The sequence below is a fragment of the Sardina pilchardus genome, chromosome 14 (genome assembly GCF_963854185.1).
Source record: "Sardina pilchardus chromosome 14, fSarPil1.1, whole genome shotgun sequence".
Lineage (NCBI taxonomy): Eukaryota > Metazoa > Chordata > Actinopteri > Clupeiformes > Clupeidae > Sardina > Sardina pilchardus.
In genome coordinates this window covers 30452790-30479946 of record NC_085007.1, presented here as the reverse complement: position 1 = coordinate 30479946, position 27157 = coordinate 30452790, and the positions used below count along the sequence as shown (strand labels likewise).

The 27157-nt window shown below is 42.7% G+C and overlaps 1 protein-coding gene across 2 annotated transcripts in view; it reads right to left on the bottom strand.

The window, feature by feature from the left end:
• Positions 1-9743: 9743 nt before the first annotated feature.
• The window catches only part of LOC134100578 (electrogenic sodium bicarbonate cotransporter 1-like), a 32760-nt gene continuing 15346 nt past the window's right edge, over positions 9744-27157 (bottom strand). For both annotated transcript variants that reach the window (XM_062553839.1, XM_062553840.1), the window contains exons 7-26: positions 26112-26188; positions 24466-24623; positions 24051-24138; positions 23156-23310; positions 22950-23066; positions 22577-22751; positions 19971-20104; positions 18344-18612; positions 17441-17502; positions 16420-16608; positions 15432-15545; positions 14792-14953; positions 14425-14603; positions 14151-14223; positions 12760-12828; positions 12445-12618; positions 12187-12348; positions 11858-11951; positions 11391-11461; positions 9744-11173 (exon numbers count right to left, since the gene is read on the bottom strand). In XM_062553839.1, the coding sequence (XP_062409823.1) occupies positions 11427-11461; positions 11858-11951; positions 12187-12348; positions 12445-12618; positions 12760-12828; positions 14151-14223; positions 14425-14603; positions 14792-14953; positions 15432-15545; positions 16420-16608; positions 17441-17502; positions 18344-18612; positions 19971-20104; positions 22577-22751; positions 22950-23066; positions 23156-23310; positions 24051-24138; positions 24466-24623; positions 26112-26188 (2486 nt within the window). In that variant the 3' untranslated portion in view covers positions 9744-11173; positions 11391-11426. The remainder of the gene's footprint in view (positions 11174-11390; positions 11462-11857; positions 11952-12186; positions 12349-12444; positions 12619-12759; positions 12829-14150; positions 14224-14424; positions 14604-14791; positions 14954-15431; positions 15546-16419; positions 16609-17440; positions 17503-18343; positions 18613-19970; positions 20105-22576; positions 22752-22949; positions 23067-23155; positions 23311-24050; positions 24139-24465; positions 24624-26111; positions 26189-27157) is intronic.

The following is a 27157-nucleotide window of genomic DNA, read 5'->3' as shown; positions in this document are numbered from 1 at the left end:
GATGTGCAAAAATCATAATCATAATCATAACTCAAATTTGTTTAAGATTCACTATGTAGTGTAAATGTAAAAGTTGTTTAGATTTATACAACACATCTGCCTACCAAATTTGGTTCATTTTCATGCATGCACATGTCAACCACAACAGACAGCGCGATAGGTGGTGCTATAGACCCCCTGAGCCACACCCTAGGCCAGGGCTCTGTCTCTCAGTATCAAATGCAATTCTACATATGCCTGCCAAATTACAAGAGTTTTGGAGCATGCCAAGTCGGTGAAACGGCCAAACGGGCTAAGACGAAGAGAGAATAATAATATTGTGTGTGTGTGTGTGTGAGTGTGTGAGTGAGTGAGTGAGTGAGTGAGTGAGTGAGTGAGTGAGTGAGTGACCAGGAGTCCCTAAGCCACACGCTAGGCCAGGGCTCTGTCTCAGACTAGAGGTGGCAACACACAAGGCAAAGACAAATTTTTATGAGGATTAGAACTTGGGTCTTACTCAGTCAGTCCCCAATTCAATCACAAAAATGACTTAACCTGAATAAAATCTTTATACACATGATCTTTTTTTTACCTTTTACTTTGCATCACACTGTCATTCTTGACTCTGTGTGTGTGTGTGTGTGTGTGTGTGTGTGTGTGTCTGTGTCTGTGTCTGTGTCTCTGTGTGGAGAGCGGGGGAGGAGAGAGAGACATCCAGCTGGGAGAGAGGGGAAAGTGTGAATAACTGTGGGGGGAAGGAAAGAAACAAGGAGGGGGAGAGTGGGTGAGCCACAGTGAGGGAGCGGCTAGGTAGTTCTGTGTGTAACACGCGCGGGCAGCAAGGAGCGGATAGGAGAGACCATAGTCATATGAAAACCTAAATAACTCACTTTCTGTTAATGTGGTTTACGTCGAAATTGCAGCATAGGTTGATATGATTATCATTATTCATCAACTCGCTTCAAAATATTTTAGCTAAAACTGTGTCCACCACAATCATTAATGCGCTTTTAAAAATCACAAACAACACCAAATTCAAAACTTTGTATATGACTGTCACTACAAACACACTAACTAATACTCCATCAAATTTCATCCAAATTAGTCACTGTTTTCTGCCTATAACACCAACTTTTTGTTCCTTTTATAAGACACCTAGGTTCAAACCTTCGCCATTTCGATATACTTTTGAAATTCAAAAATCTGTTCGCAATTTCTCTTGGGCAACCCCTCAAGATCATTTTACTGCTAAAATGACATGATTTCGACAAACCGTCTAGGAGAAGTGTTTCAAAATACATGATGTGCAAAAATCAGAAAATCTCACATAATTCAAATTCTTTTAATATTTACTATATAGTTTCAATGTAAAAGTTGTTCGGATTAATACAACACACATGCCCACCAAATTTGGTTCATTTTCGTGCATGTGTGTGTCAAACACAACAGACAGCGCGGTAGGTGGCGCTATAGACCCCCTGAGCCACGCCCTAGGCCAGGGCTCTGTCTCTGAGTATCAAATGCAATTCTACATATGCCTGCCAATTTACAAGAGTTTTGGAGCATGCCAAGTTGGTGAAACGGCCAAACGGGCTAAGAGGAAGAGAGAATAATAATAATAATAATAATAATAATCTGAGCAAAAACAATAGGGCCTTGCACCTACGGTGCAGCCACTTTCAGTGGCCGCACCTCGGTGCTCGGGCCCTAATAATCTGTACAAAAACAATAGGGCCTTGCACCTACGGTGCAGCCACTTTCAGTGGCCGCACCTCGGTGCTCGGGCCCTAATGAGGTGAAATCTAACACATTCTTTTCTCAAATGCTTAACTTGTTTTAGACATCAACAATTTCATCATTCAGTTGTAGGCTATACTACTGCATGTGGTTACTTAGACCTCACATACACATATCACACATTGCGCACATTTTACTAGTATGAACATTCACATGAAATGTCAAATAGGCTACAACATGAATCTCGCAGACTAATAGAATCACATAGCTGAGCATTTAGAGAGAGAGAGAGAGAGAGAGAAAGAGAGAGAAAGAGAGAGAGAGAGATTTTCTAATCTAGCTTTTCTAATGAAGCTAGAAAAAAAAAAGCTTGTAGTGCGTGTAACGACTTTCTTACCGTTTTACGTCTTGCTTTATGCCGATAAGTAAATTTTCCAGTACCGGACATGTAAAGGTCAGACTTTGTAGCAGCCTAGTTGTAGCACATGATATCAGGTGTGCCTCCTCTCAGGCACCAGGACCCACTGCTTCGCGCGCTCCAACTCCTCATAAGTGAGTGCGCATTCTGTTCCCGCCCCGTTTGTACAGTAGCCTAACACGAAGTGATGACAAAGTGATGACGGGCTCTCTGAAACAACGTAGGCCTACTATACGCTCTAGGCGTAATTTAGACTGCTTGAAGCAGAATGTATTGTTAATAGTTGATGTCGCCTTCCTCCGACTTTTCTGGTTAGCCTATATCTAAAATGCAGTAGCCTATGATTAGGCTACAGTAGGCTACATCACCTTTAGCCAACTACAACAGGTGTTTCGACAGGACATGTCAGTTAGTAGGCTATACCTCCATCTGATGAATGATGAATAGTCTTCATCTACTGAAGCCTACCACAGATGTCACTGAATCACCATTGATTTTCTGTTTTCTTCCACTGTTTGGGATCAATGTGGAGGTTCGCGCCATCACTGCCCCCCACACGCACACAGCTATTGAGCTGAATGTAACACCAGAAGTGTAAAATAGAGCTTGCCATTTGGATGGACCATGTCTATGTTAAAGGTAAAAGTATCTTTGTGTAGCCTATTCTCAGGAGATTTAATCGCTAGTATGCACCTTTCTATCGAAATAATCAGAGATTGTTTGGTTTTGTAGGCCTACTTGAAAGGTTGAAGTAATTTCTATGATCATAATCATAGGCTAATTATATTTGCCCAACTCTGATTTCACCACACAGCATCCCCTTAGCTTTAGAATTCTAGAAAGTTGTAGCCTAAAGTGCAACACGACTCTTGATGATAATGTCTAAATTGCATGTAACTTTAAGAAACACCTCACCTCCCCTAATGAACTTGTCACAGACTAAGAATATGTTAGTAACTTAATTTTGACCAAAAAAAAGAAAGAAAGAAAGAAAAAGAAATCCTTGAAGAACCTTAATTCTAAGGGGATGGCAGGTGTCCCATGCAAACACAAAAGTAAATGGTTTCAAGATGTATTGTATTTTTCTGAGCTCTCCTATAGTTGCATAGTATTCTTAAATGTGTCTGCCACTGGTAATTGGAAATTGACACTGGTAAATTGAATTGACATTACACAAGTGATGGTTGTCAGGGAAATTTTAAGCTTTGGACATGAATTGAAATCAGCTCATCAAGGCTATAATGCCTAAATGACTTCAAAGGTCCATTAAGATATAATCAATTCTGACTGGCCGTGTCTTGTCCTGCTTTATTTGTCCAATTATGTAACCATGCTGCTGCTCATGTGTGCAATTGTCTGACACTTTTGACTGAGAACGTCCACTTGCTTTCCAGATGCATTTACCAATACATCCATGTCAGTGTGTGTGTGTGTGTCTGTGTGTGTGCATGCGTCCGTGCGTCCGTCCGTGCGTGCGTGCATGCGTGTGTGTGTGTGTGTGTGTGTATGTGTGTGTGTGTGTGTGTGTGTGTGTGTGTGTGTGTGTGTATGTGTGGGAAGTGGGAGGCGTTGCTAGGTTTCATTTAGAATAATGTCTAGGTACCGGTAATAGAAATTAGGTGGATGACTGCAATGGAAATTCACCATGAAAACAGTAACTGTTGAGGAAATAGATTTCTAGTTTTAGACACATATAAATATCAGCCCTGGTTCAAACAGGATAAAAGTTACTGGGTGCATTTCCCAAAAGCATAGTTAGCAATTACTACATGATAACTACCATGATTAAAACTATGTACGGTAAGTTCAGTGTTTTGGCAAACAGTCGTAACTTAGAAGTTGGTTAGTTGAACCATCCACTGTACCATGTTAGTAAAAAGGTAACCTCCGTAGTTGTACGGGAAATGCACCCCTGAGTGGCTGTCAGACAGGTAATAGCAGAAAAAAATGAAATGACTCAAAAAATGAAATGACTCAATTAATTTTACGTTCTGGAACAGCACAATCGTCCACATACAGTATAGTACCACTACACACACACACACACACACACACACACACACACACACACACACACACACACACACACACACACACACACACACACACACACACACACACACACACATGTAAATATAAAATAACTCAGTTCTGTTCTAGACCCCTTCCCCCTAACATGCACACTGTACATGCACATGCACATAAGCTTCCTATTATATAATGACACCTGAGGCAATGTCAAATGCAAGGTCATGAAGGTACATCTATCACAGACAGTCTAGTGGCAGTTGTTTTGACTGTAGAGATCACATTCCCTCACCCCACATGCTGCATCTGGTGTCTCCAGTGTTCATCTGGTCATGCATTCTGATAAACACATCAGAGCAAGGACTAGGCCTATGATGCTGTCACCTCCCACTTTCAGTCATATCATCTCCATTGCTTTGAGTAATTGTCAGAAGTCAAAGTGCAACATACTGAATGTAATTTTGTGACCAAACAATGATTTTTTAAACATTTGTATGCAATTATAAGAAATGGAATTGCAGATTTACACCAATTAATTTAGACCTTGTTAGCTGACGTGACTTCTGCTGGCACTGCAGTTCATGCGAACACATGAAAATGGTAGCAGCCTATGGATTTTATATCACCTATAGTGAATTTCTGCATACTGACCAGAAAAAGAGGACGTGCTGCTGTGGATAATTGTTTCCTTTTTTAGCCTGAGAAGCATCATTAGTGAAATGTTGTGATTTTTGAGCTAGCTGAAACTTTGCATGTTTCCCTGAATAACTCAAGGACCCTAAGCTGCTGTAGAGAGATGATGGGCTGTTTTCACAGATCTTTGCCTGACCATAAGCTTGGGAGCCTCTCTGATATGTCTTCATATTTCTGTAATACACTTCCTGCTATGTATTCTGAGCTGTTTTTCATCTATAGTGAGTGAGCACAATATATTTGTTCTATTGTAGTGAATATGCATGCCACTGATAGACAGAAATAAGATGGTACTATTTTAGGTAAAACACAAAAGATCCACATATAGAGGTTTACTCTATCAGCTCCTTCATCAAACTTCATAATATCTGTAACTTCTGGGTTCTTGATTCTTGAAGTTACCCCACTGTCCCAAAAATAATGCTGATGACAATGGAATTATGGGAGAGGCTGCTCATCCTCTAGCTCTGGGCCTTGTAAACTTTCAGATGTAATTAGATATGACAGTTTATGCAGCCCGATACAGCCACCATCATTATGTCACTTCAACAAACATGTCAGAAAATGCCCATTAGATGCAGTGAGTGGTGAATGAATTGTAAGCAATATACACATACTGTAGATGTTAATCATTATTTATACAGTATTAAACCAATACATCAATACATCATTATACACTGGCTTCCCATCAGCCTGCAAGTTCACTTTAGATTTGGTGGTTGGATTAACAACAAACTATAGGAGCATGACAGTGGGGCCATTTCACTGTAATGAGTTAATTTACTCAAAACAAGATTCATGAAATCATGACAACTATTCATTTTTATTTAGTCAACCCTGAAGTTGGAATAGTGGCAATACTGAAACTGACACCTCAGGCTATGATACAACACATTCAGGTGAATTGCATTCCAACTCATGTTCATTGTATTGTTGCTGCTGAGAAAAGTAAATTACCTCCTCAGTGGAAACACATCGTAATTGGTGCAGAAAATTGGCTGTAAAGAAGCTTGATGTTTCAAAAGACAAGTAATTTCACTTGTATTCCCAAATCAGTAAGCTTGTATGACCAAAGACTTACTAAAATGTAAAGCCAATGAAAATTAAGATGGAAGATTTTTTTTTTTTTTTTGGCTGGAGGCTAGTTCCTCTCTAGCTTGGCCATACCTACCTTTTGTCTCATTGAGAAACAAAAGTAAAAGAATAGTCTGGTGAAACACACCCATTCAAGCTCTCTTTTCCTACAGGACAGTACACTTACCCTCTGAGTTCCCAAGAACCCTGTTTCATGTTCAGATTTTCCGTCACAATCTACTGCTGTTTCATTGTGGTGTTGCTTGTATAAATGCTAAAACATGAATTACAAAATAGAGGTAGTTCAAAGCCAATATCATTTATGAAAGTAAATGAATATTTCTGTACAATCGTATGATATATTTGTAATATCAGCTTATCTGATAGTCATAAATTGTCTCCACTGGTAGGCTTAGTTTTTTTGCTCATTATAGAAGGAGCATGTGATGGAGGCCGACAGGGAGCTTCCTACGAGGTATTAGAGTATCATTACTATCACTGTTGCAAAGAGCTGCTCATGCTGGTCACGGCCATGCAGGGAGCACTGAATGGTGTCTGTATCACTAGAGAACACATGGGGACCTGCAGCTATGTGTCAGAAGGGTGCTCTACAGAAGACATATCCCACAACATTTCCATAAGATTTGCATAACTGATTCACTGAAATGGTATACAGGGAGCAGTTAGGACTCCACACCAGTTTGCTTTGTTTACCATTGTTATAATAATAATATTTATTTGGTATTCATAGTATTTGGATTTATCAGATGCATGGCAGTATAGCTCAAACTCAGAATGGATACTGTCTCAAAATGGATACTGTCACCTTTTAGATTGATTAAGACTGACCCTTAAAATAGGATTCAGTGAAAGCTTTGTGCTTTTTAAGGTGGGTATTAGTTAATCAATTTCCTTTATTCTGGGTCTTTCCCTTTCCTGGGTGTTCTGTCAGATAAGTGGCAGTCCTTGGAAGTGTCACCACAGGAATCCAAACAGTACTGATTTTGTCTAGAGGCCATCAATGAGGCCACTTACGTCAGCTATCATCTTATCTTAGTAGAGAGAGAAGATCCCAAATATGCCATTTCACACAGGGGAGGCCTGACACATGCTGTGAGATTCATTAAAGAGGGAGGAGGAGGTATCTGTGCATATGCGGTGAACTATACTGTAGATAGCATTTCAAGCTGTCAAGAAGACAGATGACAGGGACTCAAATAAATAATGCATCCATATATATATTTTGGTCTTTAAAGAAACGTTATATGGCAACTGCTGATGAGGGTATCTCCAAACCGTTGATTGAAGTTGATTGATTAATTCATGTTTTAAAAAAATAAAATGTCTTTCATATGAATGACATAACACAAACAGTAAATCCAATCATATAAGTTATAGGAATACAAAAGACCCCCTTATGCCCAGTAGGGGGCGAAAACAGACCATATTTCTTTACAGCACCACAAACACCACAGGGCATAATCTAACTGTGCTCAATACAAAGAGTGTAGGTATTGTTGCAAAAAATGAACCCTCCCCAAAATCGTGTGTGAGTGGTTTGGTGGTCTGAGGTAACTGTACTATGTATTTTCTGTTATTGTACATTTAAAGTAACCTAAACACTATTAGTGTATCAACTTTTGTAAATCAGACCATTAATACTTATAATCTTACTTCAGAGATAATTGGTAGTTGTTGGTTAGACATTAACCCTTCAAGAGATCTAGGCGTCCAGGTCGTGGCACATGGGAAGACAGGGAGAAAATCTCCCACATCAAAGCAACGACTGAACAATTCATTTAGTCAACTTGTCATTGACCACTTTGTCTGATGCTCCTTAATGAAGTATTTTAGGCCTATTATGGTCGAAAAGACCCATTGCGTGATGTGATCCATTTAGTTTTGAGGTAAAAAAAAGACTGCCATCATTGGCTGTTATCTTCCTCAATTGTGCTGTGATGTTATACAGGGAATTTCAGACAAACCTGGTCATTATCTTGCCCCACTGGACAGCTTATCCCTTAAAAACACACGTAAGGAGCAAAGCAAATGTGGCATAATGAGGGCAAACAACCAATCCCATTTACTTAGAAGCCAACTAAAGAGTCTACTCTGCAGATCTCTGTCCTAGTCGTCCTCTCTTCATATTACAGTTTAAAAGACTTGTTTCTCTTAAACACTAACAATAGGTTGGTGTATATACTGATGACACTAATAACAAAACTACTACACATCATGTTCTCAAACTTTTCAGAAGAGGTTAGTATACACTATAAATAACTATAAACACTATAAACTAGTGTTTGTGTGTGACTTTTGTGTAGACTAGTGTGTCTCTGTGTGTCTCTCTGTGTGTGTGTGTGTGTGTGTGTGTGTGTGTGTGTGTGTGTGTGTGTGTGTGTGTGTGTTAAGCTGTCTGATAGTTTTCTCAAATATAAACTTAAGAAAACAAATGGTTTCAGAGCAACATGCAAAAAATGTGAACCCAATCTTTCATTTCATCAGTCATTTTTATTTCTGACATACATCTCAAGTTAATATATGAATGTCAATAAAAACCTTTTGATCAGAGGTGTATAGTCCTTCAAAGATGCTACAAAACTGATTGAGACATCACATCTTGATTATTGTACTCATCTGGTTTGATTACTTCTTGTGCACAACGCATCACGTTATGAATTACTGCACTTGATTCTTTAAACCAGCAATGGGTGTTTTGATTAATTAATCTTAATTACAATACCTTCATTGTCACAAAGTGGTGATATGGTAAAATACAGTAGGCAGTCAGAGAAAATACACACAAATACAGCTGCTGACAGATGACCTGTGTAAGGATCACTGTGCTGAATATTGTAGAATATTGAACAAAGCTCTGGAACATGATCCTTCAAATCAATCCTAATCTTGTGAATATTGCTCACAAGACCTCAAACAAATCTAGTCACATTTGTATGACATACCTAATTTAAATGTAGTGGACTGATAACCAAATACAGTGGGTATAGTAAGTATTCACACCCATGCTAAAGTTGACTAAAAAGAGGAATATAAAATCATCTTTTGAGAATTGATTGTAATGCCTTAATTCAAAAAATGAGTAAAAATCAAACCGCTAAGGACACTAATTTTCTTTGTGATTGAAGAATGTATCGTAAATAGATAAATGTTCTTCCTTAAATACAGGTTGCATAAGTATTCAACCCCTATGCTAAATTCCCATAGGAGCAGGAGGATTTTTTATATGTTTTTTATTTTTAAAGGCCAGCTATTTCATGGATCCAGGATATTATGCATCCTGATAAAGTTCCCTTAGCCTTTGGAATTAAAATAGCCCCACATCATCACATACCCTTCACCATAGATAGAGATTGGCATGGTGCTTTTTCCAGTTAGCCTATTAGCCTGTTTGATTTGCATTGAGCTCAATGAGCATCAAACAGGCTAATTGGCTAACTGTAAAAAGCACCATGCCAATCTCTAGCTATGGTGAAGGGTATGTGATGATGTGGGGCTATTTTAATTCCAAAGGCCAAGGGAACTTTATCAGGATGCAAAATATCCTGGATCCATGAAATAGCTGGCCTTTAAAAATAAAAACATATAAAAAATCCTCCTGCTCCTATGGGAATTTAACATAGGGGTTGAATACTTATGCAACCTGTATTTAAGGAAGAACATTTATGTATTTACGATACATTCTTCAATCACAAAGAAAATTAGTGTCCTTAGCGGTTTGATTTTTACTCATTTTTTGAATTAAGGCATTACAATCAATTCTCAAAAGATGATTTTATATTCCTCTTTTTAGTCAACTTTAGCATGGGTGTGAATACTTACTATAGCCACTGTATCCTATATGGTTGACATCACCGTGTGTAAATGTGGGTCACAGGGTATATGAAGATTGTAGAGACCTGTCCAATGCGACTGAATCAGCTGGACTGAAGAGCCTCATAGAGCTACATAGTAATGTGTATGCTCATCAGTGATTGCCACCTGTTGCTGAGGATTACATTCCTTTTACCTACACCACATTTGTACTTGCAGCAAATAACATACCAACAACCTCCTCTGTGCTTTACAACCTCGCAGTCAATAGTCAATTAGTTATGCAAGTAAAAAAGACAATACTGTATCTAAATCACTTCTTAAAAAATAATACATTAAAAATCCCCACAGACAATAATAAAATGAAAGTAATCAACAACTCCAAAGTAAGTAGACAAAACAAATCAGGTCTTGATGTTTCAACAATATATGATACTTCAGAGTCACATAGTGTTTTTCTATACAAATAATCTCTTAGTTTATTACATGCTTGAAGTCTTACAGAGAATCTTAAAAAAAGAAATATCCAGTACTGAGCCAATGTTTAAAAAAAAAAAAAAAAATCAAGAAAAACCCAGATCATATCAATTTAATATGCATACATGGTTGCATAAATAAATGTTTGTCCTCAGACTTTGAATGGCTGGCACCTAAAAGTCAAGATTACAAGAGGTAGAGCTACAAAAAACGCGTACACTTCCCACTACAGGAAACACCAGGGCTGTGTCTTCAAACACAGGAAAAGTTCCAATAAAATGTATACATACAAACAGTAGACCTGTTTCTCACAAACCACTTTGGCTCCACAAAAGGAATAATTTGCATAGTAAAGAATTAAATAAATAAGAAAGGGAAAAATGAAGACATTTTACAGTGAGCTGAATTAACCTTACATATACATCATGGTGTTTGTGACCAATACTGACCTCAGAACAGATTTGCACTCCTTCACTATATGGATAAGTTGGTTTGGTAAAGCAATCAAAAATGAATTAAAAAAATCCTAAAAGTCATACAGTACTATGTGCACATAAGCATTTGCAATGCCACAAATACCTTTGCTACAGTGATTTTCCAGAGCTACACACCCCAATACCTTTCCATTTGTTCTGCATAGTGTCAAGGAGAGGTGCTGCTTTCAGAATTAAAGCTTCAAAATGATTACATCTTCCTTCTCTCACCACTGCCATACAGCATTCCACTAACTCAATACTAAAACGACTAAAGACTAGGTAAGAGCATTGCTTTTAGAGAGTGCTTCAGTGGGGTTGGGTGAGATAAGTCTGGCAGGACAGCATGTGGCTTCAGAGAGACGTTTCTGAGGATGGAGCTTTCCAGAAATAGCGCTCCTCTTCTGGCTCCAGGTCTATCCTAATCTGAGGCACAGAGTTCTTGAAGGGGTTTCCAAGCTTACTGAAGCAGACAGACAACACATGTCACAACCCAATCAGTTTACTCCCTCGGTCTCTTCTCCTCAGTCTTTCATACTCAGTAGTCTTGGCAACCACACACTGCAATTACACATCCTCATTATCCGATCAATACACGGTGACTTCATTTTCTGTATCAAGAACATTGTGACCCCACGCACACCTTTGACTCTTTCATTGTTCTCGTGAGAAACCCTTACCTGAACTTGGGTTTGGGTTGGAAAAAGTGCATCCCGTCAATAGGGAGAGAGGAGAGTGTTGGATTTATTTCCTGTGGAACAAACAGACAGCATGTCAATGGCTGGGACCATGATTAAATAAAGAAAAGGAAAGGTTAAAGAGGTTAATAACGGTTAAAAGACCATGCTTCGCAGCAGAGGCCTAAAAGATTCATCAGAAGACACAGAGTGTTAGTGAAATTGGACAGAAGAGGGGGGAAAGTAGCATATCTCTGTGGGCGGCAGGCCTGAGCAGGTGCTAGTGCCAGAGACAGAGGCAGAGACAGAGGCAGAGGCAAACAGCAGAAGAGGGCAATAAGAGCAGTGGAGAAAATCAGACGACTGGTCAGATATAAACCATGGAAGGGTCTTCAGCAGAGATTGCTCAGGGGAGCCAGTTCGGAGATGTGGGTCAGTGGAAACGGTGACCCTTGAGAGCCGCTACTCACTGTCTGAGGCCTCGTCGCCCAACATGGCCTCCTGCTCCATCATATCCATGGAGATTTTAATACTTGGTATGTTGTCATGGAGATGGCAGTCAGACTGTGGATGTAGGAAATGTTCTGTGATGACCTGGTCTGCGGTGTCAACTACTCCTTAACCTCTGACCTCTCTCACACTATGCCTATGGTCAACTGCTACTGTAGGTTGTTACAGAGTTACAACTATAATGCAAAAACAATCCAAATGCACTGTGTGGCTGAACGACCACAACTAGCAATCATTACATGAAAATAATCTTAAAGTTATTTGATGAATCAGCAAAAGTCAAACTTACGTCGTTCATCATGCTGTCGATGCTTCCCTTCTTTTTCTTCTTTTTCTTCTCGTCCTCCTTCTTCTTCTTGTCTTTCTCAGGCATGACGTCGTCTAGGTAGCTGAGGTCATGCTGGGAGAAGAGATAGTCCATGGCCTTCCTCACTGCCACCAGTGCCAAAATCTAGAGGTGGGAGGAAACCAAGAGACTGTGTCAGGGCTGACGCCGTCCAACTGTGTCAGGATCAGTTGGTGCTCACGCTGTGCTTCTTCCTCTCACCATGACGGGGAATATGATAGCCGCCACGGTGGACTTGAGCACCCACAGCAGGGCCAGGCAGAGCACTTGAATGAAGGTGAACAGGTGGATGCGTCTCAGGGGAACATGGCGCAGGTAGATCAGATCCGGCTGATGCTTCGCTGGCATTAAAAGCAGCTGCAGACGGTCCATAAACTAGAGACACAGAAGACAAGACATGTAGCTAGGACATACAGTACATCTAGGTAAGAGCTGTGTGTGTGTGTGCGTGTGCGTGTGCGTGTGCGTGTGCGTGTGCGTGTGTGTTTGTGGTTAAAGTCTAGTTTTGGTGCTTACCTGAACACCATTCAGCGATGCAACTCCCATATAGAGGAAAACTCCATAGAGCACAGGCATGGGGATGAACTGATCAGGAAATACAAAGAAAAGGAGGTGAAATGGGTGAAGTTGAACCAAAAAGGAGGGAAATGCAGTAATCAGCATTAACAATGACATATTGTTGGACTTTGAAAACTAATATGGAGATGATGGACTTTTTCAACCTTTTCATTAATGGAACTTGGTCAAGTACAAAGCTCCTCCTACTGTGATTTATGACCAATTGCACGCATTCATATAATTATATAACAGCACTGCATTACATTTCTCTAGAATCTGCTAGAATGTGTGGGGCCAACCTGCCAAGAGGCTGTTTGAGCAGGTCAAGGTTCAAGTTCATTCACGCACGCACGCACGCACGCACGCACGCACGCACGCACACACACACAGACACACACACACACACAAATGGTCGCTAACACATACTCTAAAACATTACAAATCACTCCACACTCTTCAACCTCACATCACACTCAAGCATCTTAAACCTAATGACATGAAATATACTCCACTTACCCTATCTATTGTATACGTTTGACTTGTATATTTGTGTGTGTCGTCATGGCTGCACTGTTAAGCCTTAGTAGGTCTTTAATCATTCAGAAGTAGAGAGCTACAGTACGTCCACCACGTAGATCTTACATGTAGTTCTAAAACTGCCCACTAGAAGGACAGACCCATCACTTGCATACAAATAGTGGATTTTAACATGCATCATGTAAAATATATTACATCAACCCCAACCCTAATCCTAGGTGGTAGACATACTGTATCCCTACTAGAACTTTTCACAAATTACCAAAGAGGAACAATTGCTGTGTTAAATACTGTGGATTCATTTTGAAATTACTACAACTGTGAAAAACACATGATTGCCTAGAATCGACAGCAGGGTTCTATGGATGTATTGACATGCAGCATTTCAGTAATTTCCCGCATATAAGCCGCAGGACAGTGTTTTATGCAAGTTGAAAGAAACAAAACCATATTAACACCATATTAACCTGTATTAACCTCATATCGGAAGAAATTTAGCAAAACCAATGTATAAGCTGCGGCTAATAGTCGGGAAATGACGGTAAAGCCCAACGCCAACCAGAAGCGTACGCGGCGCACCGCGCCACGAAAAAAATTAGAATTCCATTGTTTTCAATGGAGCAACGCCCACTGGAAACGTCTGCCACGCAGCAGCCGCACAGAGCTAGAAAACTATTCTAAAATCCTGCGCGGCAAGCCCAGACCGCCGAACACCGCTGAACGCCGTTTCTGGTGGGCGTTGGGCTTAACAGTGGTCTTCCTCTCTCTGAAGAGGACTAGTCACACATGACATTCTGTTCCGGAGTGAGTACCTTTAGGATTGGGGCCATGAACACGGAGAGTCCAGTCAGAATGAAGACAATGATGCCAGTCATTCGCTGCTCCCTGTTTAAAGAAACAAAGAGAGTGCTTATGGACAAGCCCATTACACCTGATATGATATGTGATATCACAGTAGATTTCCACATCAAAATTTAACACCATCAAAATCTATAGTAGAACTTCTCATAGCTGTGCTCTCCTCTTTCTAGTAAACGGCTACAGTCTCGACCTCTGAGTCTCCCCACACCTCCAACCCCTACTAACCTGACACCCAGGAATTTGGGAGCCTCTCCAGGGGCAGAGGTCTCCGTCTCCATCTTCAGTGAGTCGATATGGGCGATGGAGATGACCGTGGCTGCCACATACCACGGCAACCCCATGAAGGAGCAAATCACCATGAGAATAGCCACCAAGAACAGGTCCAAGTGATACCCTGCACCTTTCTGTACACAGAGGACAGAAGAACACACACACACACACACACACACACACACACACACACACACACACACACACACACACACACCACACTGAGTTCTAATTCTCAAAAATGCCATTGTCAATCATTCGGTGGGAAAATGCAATACGTGGCCCTGCCATTATCAGCTTAACAGCCGTAGTTTGTGCTGACCTTAAGCTTGTGCTCCTTTCTGTTGACGATGACGGCTGTGATCTGCTGGTCCATAAACACCAGGATGGTGACCAGCAGTGCAGGGAGGCTGGCCGCCAGGTAAACCCACCAGGGGTTCTTCCCGAAGGGGGACACGAACCAGCCCCGATCAGGGTTCGTCGGCTAGGAGAAGAGAACAAAATGTGTGTGTGAGTGTGTGTGCAAATGAAATGTTCATAGGGTTCCTGTCTGGGTTTGCACATGTCTATCCGTCATGTCTTCTTTTTTCCTTTTCTATGCCAACATTTCCTTGTGTTTTTGTATTTGTACGTTGCATGAAAGCCGCTATATGAGACTAACAGATTGATATTAGGAGAAAAAGAGAGAACAGGAGTTGGCTGAGTGTTATGGGTTCAGCAGGGCTCAGTGATGCCGTGCTCAAATAGCAGGGATTACTGTACATATTACACCAGTCAGACCCAGACGCCAATTAGACCCAGATGAGAACAGCAGACGCATTCCCAAAGGCCTTTCTGAGAGATGTCAAAATGTCAGACAATGTTTATTAAATAGAGGTGAAACACCACACAGCATGTTACTCCCTGTGACTACACTCACTTCAGCCCCAGATAAGAAGGTAGACTCCAACACAAGCTCTCACCTTGAATTGGCTTGGCACGAGGAGTTTGGGGGTGTCCACTCCGACCAGGGCATCGACTCCACAGAAGATGAGAATGGCCAGAATGATGGCGAAATCACTGATCAGCTTACGCACCTGCAGAACACAGAGAGCGCACATTTGAATAATGATATAACAGTACTGTGTTGACATAACCAAAACTATTATGTTGATGCAGTTGACTTATTTCTTTGGTCATACATAATGACCCAGGCTAGAAAGTGACCACCTCTGCAGTCCTGGCTAGGTGATGCTGTAGACAGGCAGTATATGATTAGGTATTTTCTCAACAGATAACACCCTTTGAGAGTAAACAACGTATGGGTCTGTGTATAGATTTGCCTACACACAGACCTGCAGCAGAACAGATGCAAACTCAGCAGGTGAAGTTGCAGCAGCATGACCTTCAGGAGAAACTCAACAGGTTAGGCCACCCATGATTCAGTGAATGGGTGTAACTGAAGCCAGTGTGTGTGTGTGTGTGTGTGTGTGTGTGTGTGTGTGTGTGTATGTGTGCCTGTGTGCCTGTCTGTCTGTCTGTCTGTCTGTCTGTCTGTCTGTCTGTCTGTCTGTCTGTCTGTGGGTGTGTCTGTGTGTCTGTCTGTGTGTCTGTCTGTCTGTCTGTCTGTCTGTCTGTGTGGAGTTGTAGTTTATATGAGATGCATGATGTACTCTTGGCAGCCAAAGCTGGGACGTAAAGTGACCTGTTCCCAGGAGAGAACTCTGACATTTCTAAAGTGTTCTACTGCCTGCTTGTGTGTGTGTGTGTGTGTGTGTGTGTGTGTGTGTGTGTGTGTGTGTGTGTGTGTGTGTGTGTGTGCATGCGTGCGTGCGTGTGGGCATGGGAGCAGGCAGACAGAGAGAAGAGAAACAGAGACAGAGAGAGAGAGAGAGAGAGAGGAAAAAGAGAGTAGACCTGCTAATAAAACAGCACACTTCATCACCATGTCCTTCTTAGACAATCTCTCACCATAGTGGGGAAGAACCTGCTGGTCTTGAACTTCTTCAGGCCCATGGAGCAGGCGTAGGTGCCCAGGAACAAGATAAAGGACATGAGGGTGATGTCAGGGACATAGCCACAGGCCGGCCCCATCAGCTGACCTCCATAGCGCGCGCACTCGCTCTTGGTCAGGGACGCCCACGTGGTATTGAGATGTTGCTGTACACAGACACACAGAACAATGTCAGCAAACACAAGACTACACACAATCAGCAAAAACAGAGTTGCTGCTTCTCTGTGATAATACATATATTATATGTATTGCACATACCACAGCCAATATATAGTCATATATGATGTGTGGCATGTATATAATATTAAAAAACAATTTGAATATTTATGTTTCAAACTTTCAATATAATAGATGGATTCTAAGAGACACATGATAGCGTATGTCTCTTTCAGTAAACAGATGGTGATTACGGGGGAAAGCTGGTGAGTCTGTGGGTGTGAGTTTTTCTATCCGAGTTATTAAAGGATTTACTGACTAATGAGCAAAAGGTGATGGATTACTGATTAATATGTTAGAATAAAAAGAAGTTTGTTTATTTGAGAGCAAATCCAGCACTCCGGAGTAGAGAAGGCAGCAACAGCCACATTCCCCCCTCGTGGCCGCAGTGTCATGGGCTCTCTTGGTAGCATCATATTTCAGTGGCCTCTGCGATTGGCTGCCTCCCATTTGCGGGGGGGATATGAATGAGCGCACTGTGCTGTGACCTCCCCGAGGAGGGTGAACGCAGCCGCAGAATGCCACTGTTCATGTTCTGAGACCAGAGAACATTACCCCCCCTCTCTCTCTCTCTCTTTAAATAAAATACACACTGACGGACAAAGAGGAGATCCATCAATAATTAGTTTATCAGACAAAAGGGTGCACACACACACACACACTCACAGACATAGACACACACACACGTATGCACGCACACACAGACAGACATACACAATTTACACACACCACACACACACACACACACACACACACACACACCTGATCAGTGCTGTTCACCACCAATGGATCCAGGACTTCATTCTGTAATCCTGTACTGTTTCCTGTGAAGATAAAACACTTTTTCTGACCAATTCTTACAGGCAAAGAAAAAAAACAGTTCTGATATCAATGCAAATGTTTCACTGCCATGCCATGGGTTTGTTTGATGTCAAGGTTGTGATAGAACACATTAGGGCACAGAGTTCAGATGTTTCATAACAAAATAGTGGGTTTTGTGCTGCAAAATCTGATTTATCGCTGCCTATTGACAGTGTAGACGGAAACCAAACGTCCCTGTGCTGGCCAAGCTGATTGCTTATCTGTTGCTATGGGTTTGACATGCAACACACCAAATAAAGATACCATCACATTGCGTGTCAACATCACTATCACTGGGTACACACTACACGGTATTAAGGTGGAATAATGGCTGGACCGGGGCATTTCTGCCCTCTATTTGCGGGAAGGCCTGGTTACAGAGGCACTGCCAACTTGATAACTCACAACTCACCCTCTGATTTCAAGGGTGTTAAGATTGGTTTGCCAGGAATTATTCGCAAAGTCACAGCCTATTTCACTGTAACTTAATCTAAATATGTGTTGTCAGATTCAAATCATCCAATTTTCCCATCATCCGCACCGCTGTGTTTGTTGCACCGTGCTGAACCAACTGAGCAGCATTACAGTAATTTCCCGCATATAAGCCCCATTGTGCATAAGCTACAGGACAGTGTTTTATGCAAGTTAAAAGAAATAAAACTATATACCATATTAACTGTCCCCGTGTATTAACCTAATAGCTGAAGAAATTCAGTGTATAAGCCGCGGCTAATACTCTGGAAATTACGGTAAGCACATCATGCTCCAATCACACATCCTCCTTCACCCGCCTTGCTTGCTTACCATCAGCTGGGGCACAGTGGCAGTAGTACTGAGTGACCAGGTTCATGTCGAAGTCCGAGGCGATGGGGTGGTGGTGCGCCAGCTTCAGCATCTTCTTGAAGGCGTCGTAGATGAAGATGAAGCTGATGAGCGCCGAGAAGCCTTCCTCCGTGAAGCGGGTGAAGTACTGCACCAAGAAGCTGGCGTCCGTGGCGACGAGGACCAGGGTCAGGAAGGCGGACCACAGGCCGATCCACAGACGGAACTGCAGGTAGTCGAAGCTGTGGTCGCTGGAGAACGGGGTGAAAAGAAAGCAGTTATTCTCGTGTCCCAAACAATGAACATCTCTGTCTTTGTATGAGAGCAACGTTGCTGTGAACGGTCATGTTGTCAGTTCAACTAAACCAAGTTTACTAATTCCACCATTGAGGAAATATAATGGAGTTGGAACACATTTTGAGTTGGACTATGGCAGTCTCTTCTAATATATACTGTATAAGAATGCATATAGCTTTCTTTTAAAAAATGGACACCACAAATGTTAGCGCCTAAATGATTGATTAAACATTAGTGAATGATCTGCGTAGATGTAAGCCTGTGAGATTAGTTGCAGGCATCTGTCCATTGGCTTAGAGGACATAATGGAAACCAGAGAGGAAGGGGGCCACTGGCTCTGCCTCATCCAGACATTGAAATGAAATCAGATTCAATTATTCATAATGGAACATAACAGACATGCAGTAACTTTAGAGGAGTCTGACCTCACTCGAGGAAAGAGAGAGAGGAAAGACGAGGCAAAAGGACAGAGAGGAAAAGAGGGTGAAAGTGTAAGTGTGAAAAAAGGACAAATATGTAAAAAGGAATAGAAGTGTATGAAATGTAATTAAAATTAAATTATTAAGGTAATCAAATTAACATGAATCTCCCCTGTACTTTAAAGCAGGATCAGGTCTACATCATAATATAATCTGACTTGTTTTCTGATAAATAATCTATGGTAGCTGAGACACTGAGCTGGGAGCAATGGGCTGGCAAGCGGAGCTGAGCTACCTCTATGGAAATGCAGCAAAAGACTGACGGGTCTCAAGAGCAGGAAGCAGACCATGGAAACAAGTGGAAATGAACAGACAATCAGTCCCAGCACAGTGTCTTCAGTCAATCGTGCCTGAGAACAACTTGTGCTTGAGAACATCTCCGTAATACATTGGCATTTTGGGAAAGGTTGCTTGTGTTATGATGTGTTTACACAAACAGAAAATTCTTTGGTTGGTTTTCAAATCCTCTGCCCAAGCTACAGTCTTGTTTGTGGTGTTTTGTAGAGACCACGCCAAGGGAGACTCTTGTTTTCCCTTCATGTAACTCAAACCCTCTGAAAGGTCGTGGAGGGTAATTTACCTTCATCCAATATAGATGAGTTGCGGTGAATTGTAATGTTTTGGTCGTAGTTGGTGTCGGTTCAATTGGGGTTCTCCTGAATGACACTACCTTTGTGTTGTTTCCTATTTCATTCACATTGGTAGCAAGCTATGGCTGACGATTAACTATAAGTTGTTGTCACTAAGGGGTCATGGACCACAATTGGTCCTGGGACACTGCATGCGGTAAGGAGATATGGGAGTCGTGCTGGTGTCGATGCGTTGGCACCTACACGCTGAAGTTGTACAGCAGGCGCTCAAAGACGAGGACTGGCCCCGTGCTGCTGAGGATGGTGAGAGGCTGGCCAGCCAGCAGGCAGAACATGGCACCCGACAACGCCGTGCCAAGGAAACTCTCCAACACACCCTGGAGAACAAGCACAGTGTCCTGTTATTACAGCTCCTGTATCAGCAGCATCACACAGATAGTGGACAACAGAGAAAAGAGACATAACAGAGGAGCTGGCAACGTCCCTCCCATGACACACAAACACAGATATGAGCTACAGTGGTGGGCAATGAGGTAGGCCAAAGCCAAGGGCTCATATGCAATACCTTAGATGCACTGCTGAATTGCTTCTGATACAATCTCTTGTGCATTCTGAAACAGCAACAGAATCATTCCTGCAGGAGTAGCTGCCTAGAGAACTGGACCCTAGTCTCCCAGATCCCTTCACACACTCACTTTCTCTCCCTCCCTCTCTCTTTCTCTCTCTCTCTCTCACACACACAAACACACACACACACACACACACACACACACACACACACACACACACACACACACACACACACACACACACACTATTTTGATAGATTCTGATGAACAGCAGTGCTCTCCTGTCTGTTCAAAACTTGCCAACACTACAGTATATGAGTTTGTCCCAGCTGTGGAGTATCGGCACATGAGACAGTGTTTCCAGATGCCATTCATCATGTTGATCTGACAGGACCAACAGCGGGCTTGTTATAATGCTACTGTCTGCTTACACTACACAGTGGCAGAGGCATAGCTGCGGGCGGCTCTTTACCTATTCTAACCTGCCCGGCAACTGCTTTTTCACACCACCTGGGATCTGCCTAATCAGCAACCCTGCTGTTGCCATCACAATGAAGGCATCCCTCAAACGACGCAGAGCACCTCCACCCACGGCTATAGCTAATATCAGGTCTGAGGGAGGCTTCAGCGGCCACGTAAACAAACCGCTCTGTTGCAACAATTAGCTCCAGCCTCCCACTATAATCAACGGAACTGGCTACACCAGTCTTCTACAACTATTTTTATGGTGCGCGGACAGAGTGCTTCAGCTGCGGACCCGGTCTACCCGGGCCTCATTGTATATCTTGAGCAGTGGAATGAAGAGAGATATGTATGGTACAACTGCCAGAAACAGTGTCTGGAGACTGTTTCAGCAATCTGAACATATTCTCTGTACAATATGTCTGTCGTTCTGGGTCTTGATTATTTCTGGGGTGTGGATATATCTTCCTTCTCTGAACAGCGGATTCACGGAAAGGTTGGAGATCAGTGGAGGGATTCCCTGAGAGAGCTTTATCAGCCCACAGGAACAAGACCGTTGGGCTAAGTAACGCCCCTTTAATCGCTAATCTGGCTCTGAGACTCCTGGGCTATTTATGGCAGAGACAAATTCCCTCCTTCAAACCAACCACACTCAACGTGGCTATATATATACATCTACATACCTATATAGTGTACATACATGCTAAAAGGGTTCAAGTCATCGATCCATAAACTACTTCAGGCCTGCTCAATGCACACACAGATATACATAGCACCTCTACTACCCATTCACTTTCCATATGCAGCAACTATGCAGTACTAGGGGTCTCAGATTTTGACATGTGCAGAACCTCTCAACGTCTACAGGTTGAGTATGCTGTTGCTCTACACCAGCTCCACTCATCTACAGTACCTATCCTACTGTACATACTGTACATCATACAACATAAAAACCTTAAGCTATTCCCTGTCTGTCTCTCTGTGCTTCTACCCTAATTCCCCACCTATTAGCTGTGGCTTATACATTGAATTTGCAACAAATCTATCCAGCTATGAAGTTAATACATGGGGCAGCTCATATGGTTTTAATATGGTTTTGTTTCTCTTAACTTGCATAAATCACTGTCCTGTGGCTAATACACGGGAAGTGACAGTAAGCACTCAATTTTAACACACTTATGTGGACCTGCGGTTATCTCTATATGCCATTTATCAACACAGTGTTCCTAAGCCAGTCCTCTGAGAGGTGTTGAACAGGTCAGGAGTGGTGAGAGATGGGACTGATCCATGACTACCCCAGGACCATGACAGGTCAGACTCTGAGACTGACCCGTGAAGGTCTTCACACGTGTTGCCCTTAGGACACTCCGCCTCATGAATTCTTTCACCTTGAGTGGGACTTGTTCTAAGTATGGCGCTGTCATACATGGACTTTGCAACTGCCTGTCAGTTCCTGTTGCACCCTAACGGACAAATCTAAATGCCAAGTACTGTAAGCCATAATCAACCAACTCATTTCTGACTGATTTCATCGGACCACCCTTTCCTGACATTCCTGCATAACTGTAAGAGATAAATGTCAGTTATCTAGTCTGTTTACACTATTCAGATAATATAAACATGTAGACTGGGACAAAGGTAGCATTCACAGACACTTTCAAATGAATCGCTAGGGCCAGACATTTTGCATACTTGCAAAGCACTCCAGCCCTTTCAGCACAACGTGCAGACAAATGAGGTGGGCAATGACATCATTACACACAGGCCCATCCTGGACATGTGACATGGCTGTGGTCAGGGACAGAGGGGGTCACTCACCTGCATGTTGTTCGTGGCGTCGCCCAGCAGTCCCCCAAACGTGATGGCATTGGTCACTGTGCCAAGGTAAATGAACAAGATGGCCGACAACGCCTGGATGTGAAGTGCATCGTAGAAATCACTGGCAAAAAATGGCAGCTTTCTCTTGACATCCAAGACTAGGCCACCACAAAACCTGCACAGGGTAACCAAAGGAGAATACATTTGGTACAGCTTGGTACTGCCAAACATTTGAAGCATCTGTAAGTTGTGGAATAAAGCCTTCACATTGCCAGTGATTTGCTCATCGCTTGAAAAGTTATCATTATTCCAACTTCATTGAACCACATTTTGCGCTGCCAATGGCTATTGGAGTTGTGCTGAAGGGTCTTACTTTCCTGTCCGGATGAGCTCATCTCCGACTTGATGACCACCTCCTCCTCCGCCCCCTCCATCGTGAGGCGTGTCCCCATTCATCTGGAGCCCCTCTCCTCCAGCCAGGATGTTCTTCCTGCACCAACACAACCACATGATCATGCAATGGACAGAAATCCAATGTGGCCGTCTGAAATCAGCAAGGTCTTGATTGCGTCATCATACCGTTTGTCAGCAGAGGGCAGTGATTTGGGAGGCTCTATCCGGATATCAGGGTCCCACTCTCCAGGGGGCAGGACAATGACTTCGTCCAGAAACTCCTCTATGCCGGCCAGCAGATCCTGCCGGTCCTTGGCCTTGTAGGCCACATCATGGAAGACCTGTGAGGAGGGTCAACACCAAAGATTAGAAAGAGCACAATCACATGGGGCACATGGGGAACCACAACTCTGATCATTTGGACTGGTTTCTCTATACTATACTGGTATATACTCTATACTAGCCAATGCTACACAATAAACCAACAGCAAGATGTCAGCTTCCAATGACTAAACAAGTGTGATCGTGGAAGGGGCAAACATTTTTTATGTATCTGCTGTACCTGCATGTCAAACACACAAAATGGCACATAAGTGACGGTATGCACCTGTTTGGAATTGATCCATCTATATTTATTTGTTTGTTTATTGTACAGCCCTTAGGATGATCAATCAGCCCATTAGCAGCACATGAGCCGCATAACTGGCAGGGCTCCATCTAGTCTCTGTTGCACAACAGCAGTGTAAGGGCTGTCCCCTTTAGCCGCCAGGAGACCGCCTTTAGTGTTAGAGTTAGTGCAAGTGTTAATCCCTCAGGGGTTAGCACCGCCGAGGTGGCACGCAAGTCACACAGGTCATCATGCCCCACCAACCAAAACATGGGGCTTTCTTGGTATTTAACATCACCCGCTGTGCCCTTCTCAAGCTCCGTAAGCCAGCTGCCCGCGCTCTTGTGTAGTCTACTTTTGCGTACATGGGCTTCACTCTAACGTCCATGTGCATGGGAATGTGACTGTGTGTATGCATCCACATACTACAGACAGCCCCCCCACTTACACAGCACACGGTACATTCATACACACCTCATCAGACATAAGAGTGGCAATAGCCCTCCCAATCTCATGGTAGGATTTGGCTTTGCCCTTTGGTCCAAGGAGAATAAACAGGAAGCTATGGGAAAATCAGACACAGGTTTAGTCTTTCAATTAGCCGAACACTAGAGGGCATTTTGTAGTATGAAATAAGGCTACCAAAAGCCTAATGTGAGTTTAATGACATGTGATTAGATGATGTTAGATGTTAGTCTTGGCTCTATATTGCTACAGTTCTATGGTGACAAGTAACAAAGTGTCTGAAGGACAGTGTAGACTGAGTGTGAGAGACCAGGTGCCCGTCTGTGATTATGGGTGAAAGTGAAAGCGAAAGTGTGTAAGTGTGTGTGTGTGTGTGTGTGTGTATGTGTGTGTGTGTGCATGTGTGAGTGCTAAAGAGACCTACCGGGTAGGAACAGGAACCTCAGTCAGAGCTCCCAGCATGACGGCCTGCTGCAGGCGCACAAATGCTACAAAGGGAGCGTCCAGAAAGTCCACCTCTCCCACCAGAACGTTGGAGGCCTCGGCATCACGTGGAAGCTTCTTCATGAACTTATTCTGCAGCTGCAGGGCAACAAAGCAGAGAGAAACAGATGAAGCCCATATTGTAGCCTTTAATGGACACGTTCTATAGTTGTACAGTACTGCAGCAGATCTGTAACGCACAGTACTCGTGTGTTGGGTATAAGGAAAAGGCCCCTGTGCGTATGTCAGAAGCTTCAGCACATTTTTATGACCCAATAAAGGTGTGACTATAATCAGATAACACAAGCGTTTATGGCACTGAGCTAATGTTAATGACCTGAAATTAGTCAACAGAAACACACACACTCACACGCACACGCACACGCACACGCACACGCACACGCAAACACACACACACACAAAAAACTTCTATAGGCATTAAGTCCTATGTTAAGTTTACACAGCTGGTATAAAGACCCTCCTAGAGCTGAAGAGTGTTCTGTGCTGTCTTCACAGTGCCAACATGCCTGAAGTGTCAAGGGTCATCTTGACATTCAGAGATGAGGCAACAACAGAGTACACGCTACGAGGAGATTTGTACACAGGGGACACTCTATTACCGAGTCATTCTGTATTGACAGAGACATTCTTTTCACATTCAACAGCAGGACACTTTCTTCAGTGACATGGTGACAATCATCATTTTAATTCTGAAAGCCTCAGCCGTCTCTCACCTCACTGCATACATAATGTAAAACATCAATGACGCACACTACCTCACCAGCTGAGCACAGAACTACATTCCTTTTCCAACTTATCTCTTCTGCAATGCTTATATCTGAAATCATATTTAATAACTCCCCTTTGCACAACTACAATATTTACTTTTGCATTTCAGCTATCATGTTCAAACTTCCCCTTACGCGGAACTATCAAAGTACAATAATTAGACAACGACATTCTCAAAGCATTTATCTGTGTTGAGGTAAGAAAAGTGAAAAGTGAACGAGTGTGTTGATAAAAAGCCAGACTCCCGAGCACGACACTCCCACTCCACTTTCCCAGGACTCTGGCCCGCCACTGAACCCGGATACAGTTACAGTCCACCGGGAGCGGCGAGCTCGCTCTGTCCCTGTGCCACCCGCACATCCACACAGCCGCTGACCCGTTACTGGACAGCGCTCTCACACCACTGCCCTGCCCCACTGGACAGCAGCAAGGTCCTCCCTCCCCATGTTTACAACATGGAGGATTCACCTGCATGGCCACCTCAGCGAGGTTAATCAGATTAGTGAAGATAAGAGCTCTACATGAACACAGCAACAGGCCAAAGCCATGGTCACATTGAGAGGCTAAATATTCCAAACATCACACGTATCACACCTACTTGGTCTCTCTCTGGCTTGACATTACATACATCATACATATTACACATACTTGGTCTTTCTCTGGTTTGATATTCCAAACATCACACGTATCACACTAACTTGGTCTCTCTCTGGCTTGATATTCCAACCATTGCACGTATCACACTTACTTGGTCTTTCTCTGGCTTGATATTCCAAACATCACACATATCACACTTACTTGGTCTTTCTCTGGCTTGTCTGACAGGTCATTTAGGCTGCTCGAGGTGAGGTTACGGTGTGCAGTGGTTGGGCTACCTGTCAACGAACGGGCCAAGAGTTAAAGCTGTTCTTTGACAGCACAACAGAAATTATTGAAATTTTGGAAATAAGAATGCCCCAAATCCAGCCAGAAACAGAGAGGAAAAGAAATTATAAGAGATTATAAATTTGAAGCTATCCAAAGGGATAAAGTTCGATTGGGAAGAACAGTGTGAACAGGATAGAGTTCGTTAAATGACTGATTTAAAGGAATTTTAAGATGACCCAACGAAGCAGATGATCAAGCAGAATCAGCAAGGAAAAGATTAAATGAAGAGGTCCAAATGAGAAGGATTCATATCCCAGACCGCCACGTCCTGCATTTGAAGGTCATCTCATCAAAGAGAATAACTGTCTACTCTCAATTATAACTTCTCTCTAATCTCAAAGGAATGCCTGTAGTCCAATCATGTTATACGTAGAGAGTACTAATTAAAAACATCAAACAATGCCGGCATATTAAAAAAGGAATTTTATACAATTCATTTTTCTCTTCCAGTCTGTTTCTTGGGGTATCAGGGACACTAAACCTAATGACAGTTTGATGCAGCCACAGTATTCACTGTTTAAGTAATCAGTGTTCATGAGAAACATGTTGTCCAACCCTTTTTTTTTCTCTCACACCAAATATGTGTGCTCCAGTACTACTAGTAGCAGTGTGGTCCAGAACTACTAGTAGCAGTGGGGTTGAACTCTGCTACATGACTTTGGCGTTAGTCATAGACGTAGAGAAGTTAAATGCTCAACTTACAGAGCAGCCCCATACTGTTGCTTCTCTGCATCCCCATTTGCTCTTCTGTCTCGAACGTGGTAAAGCAAGGCACTGGGGTTTCATTGGGACTACGTACTTTGGTGAGAAGTCCACCAACACACACACACACACGCCCACACCCACATCCACACACACACACACACACACACACACACACACACACACCCAACCACCCCCATGCATGCCAGTCCAGA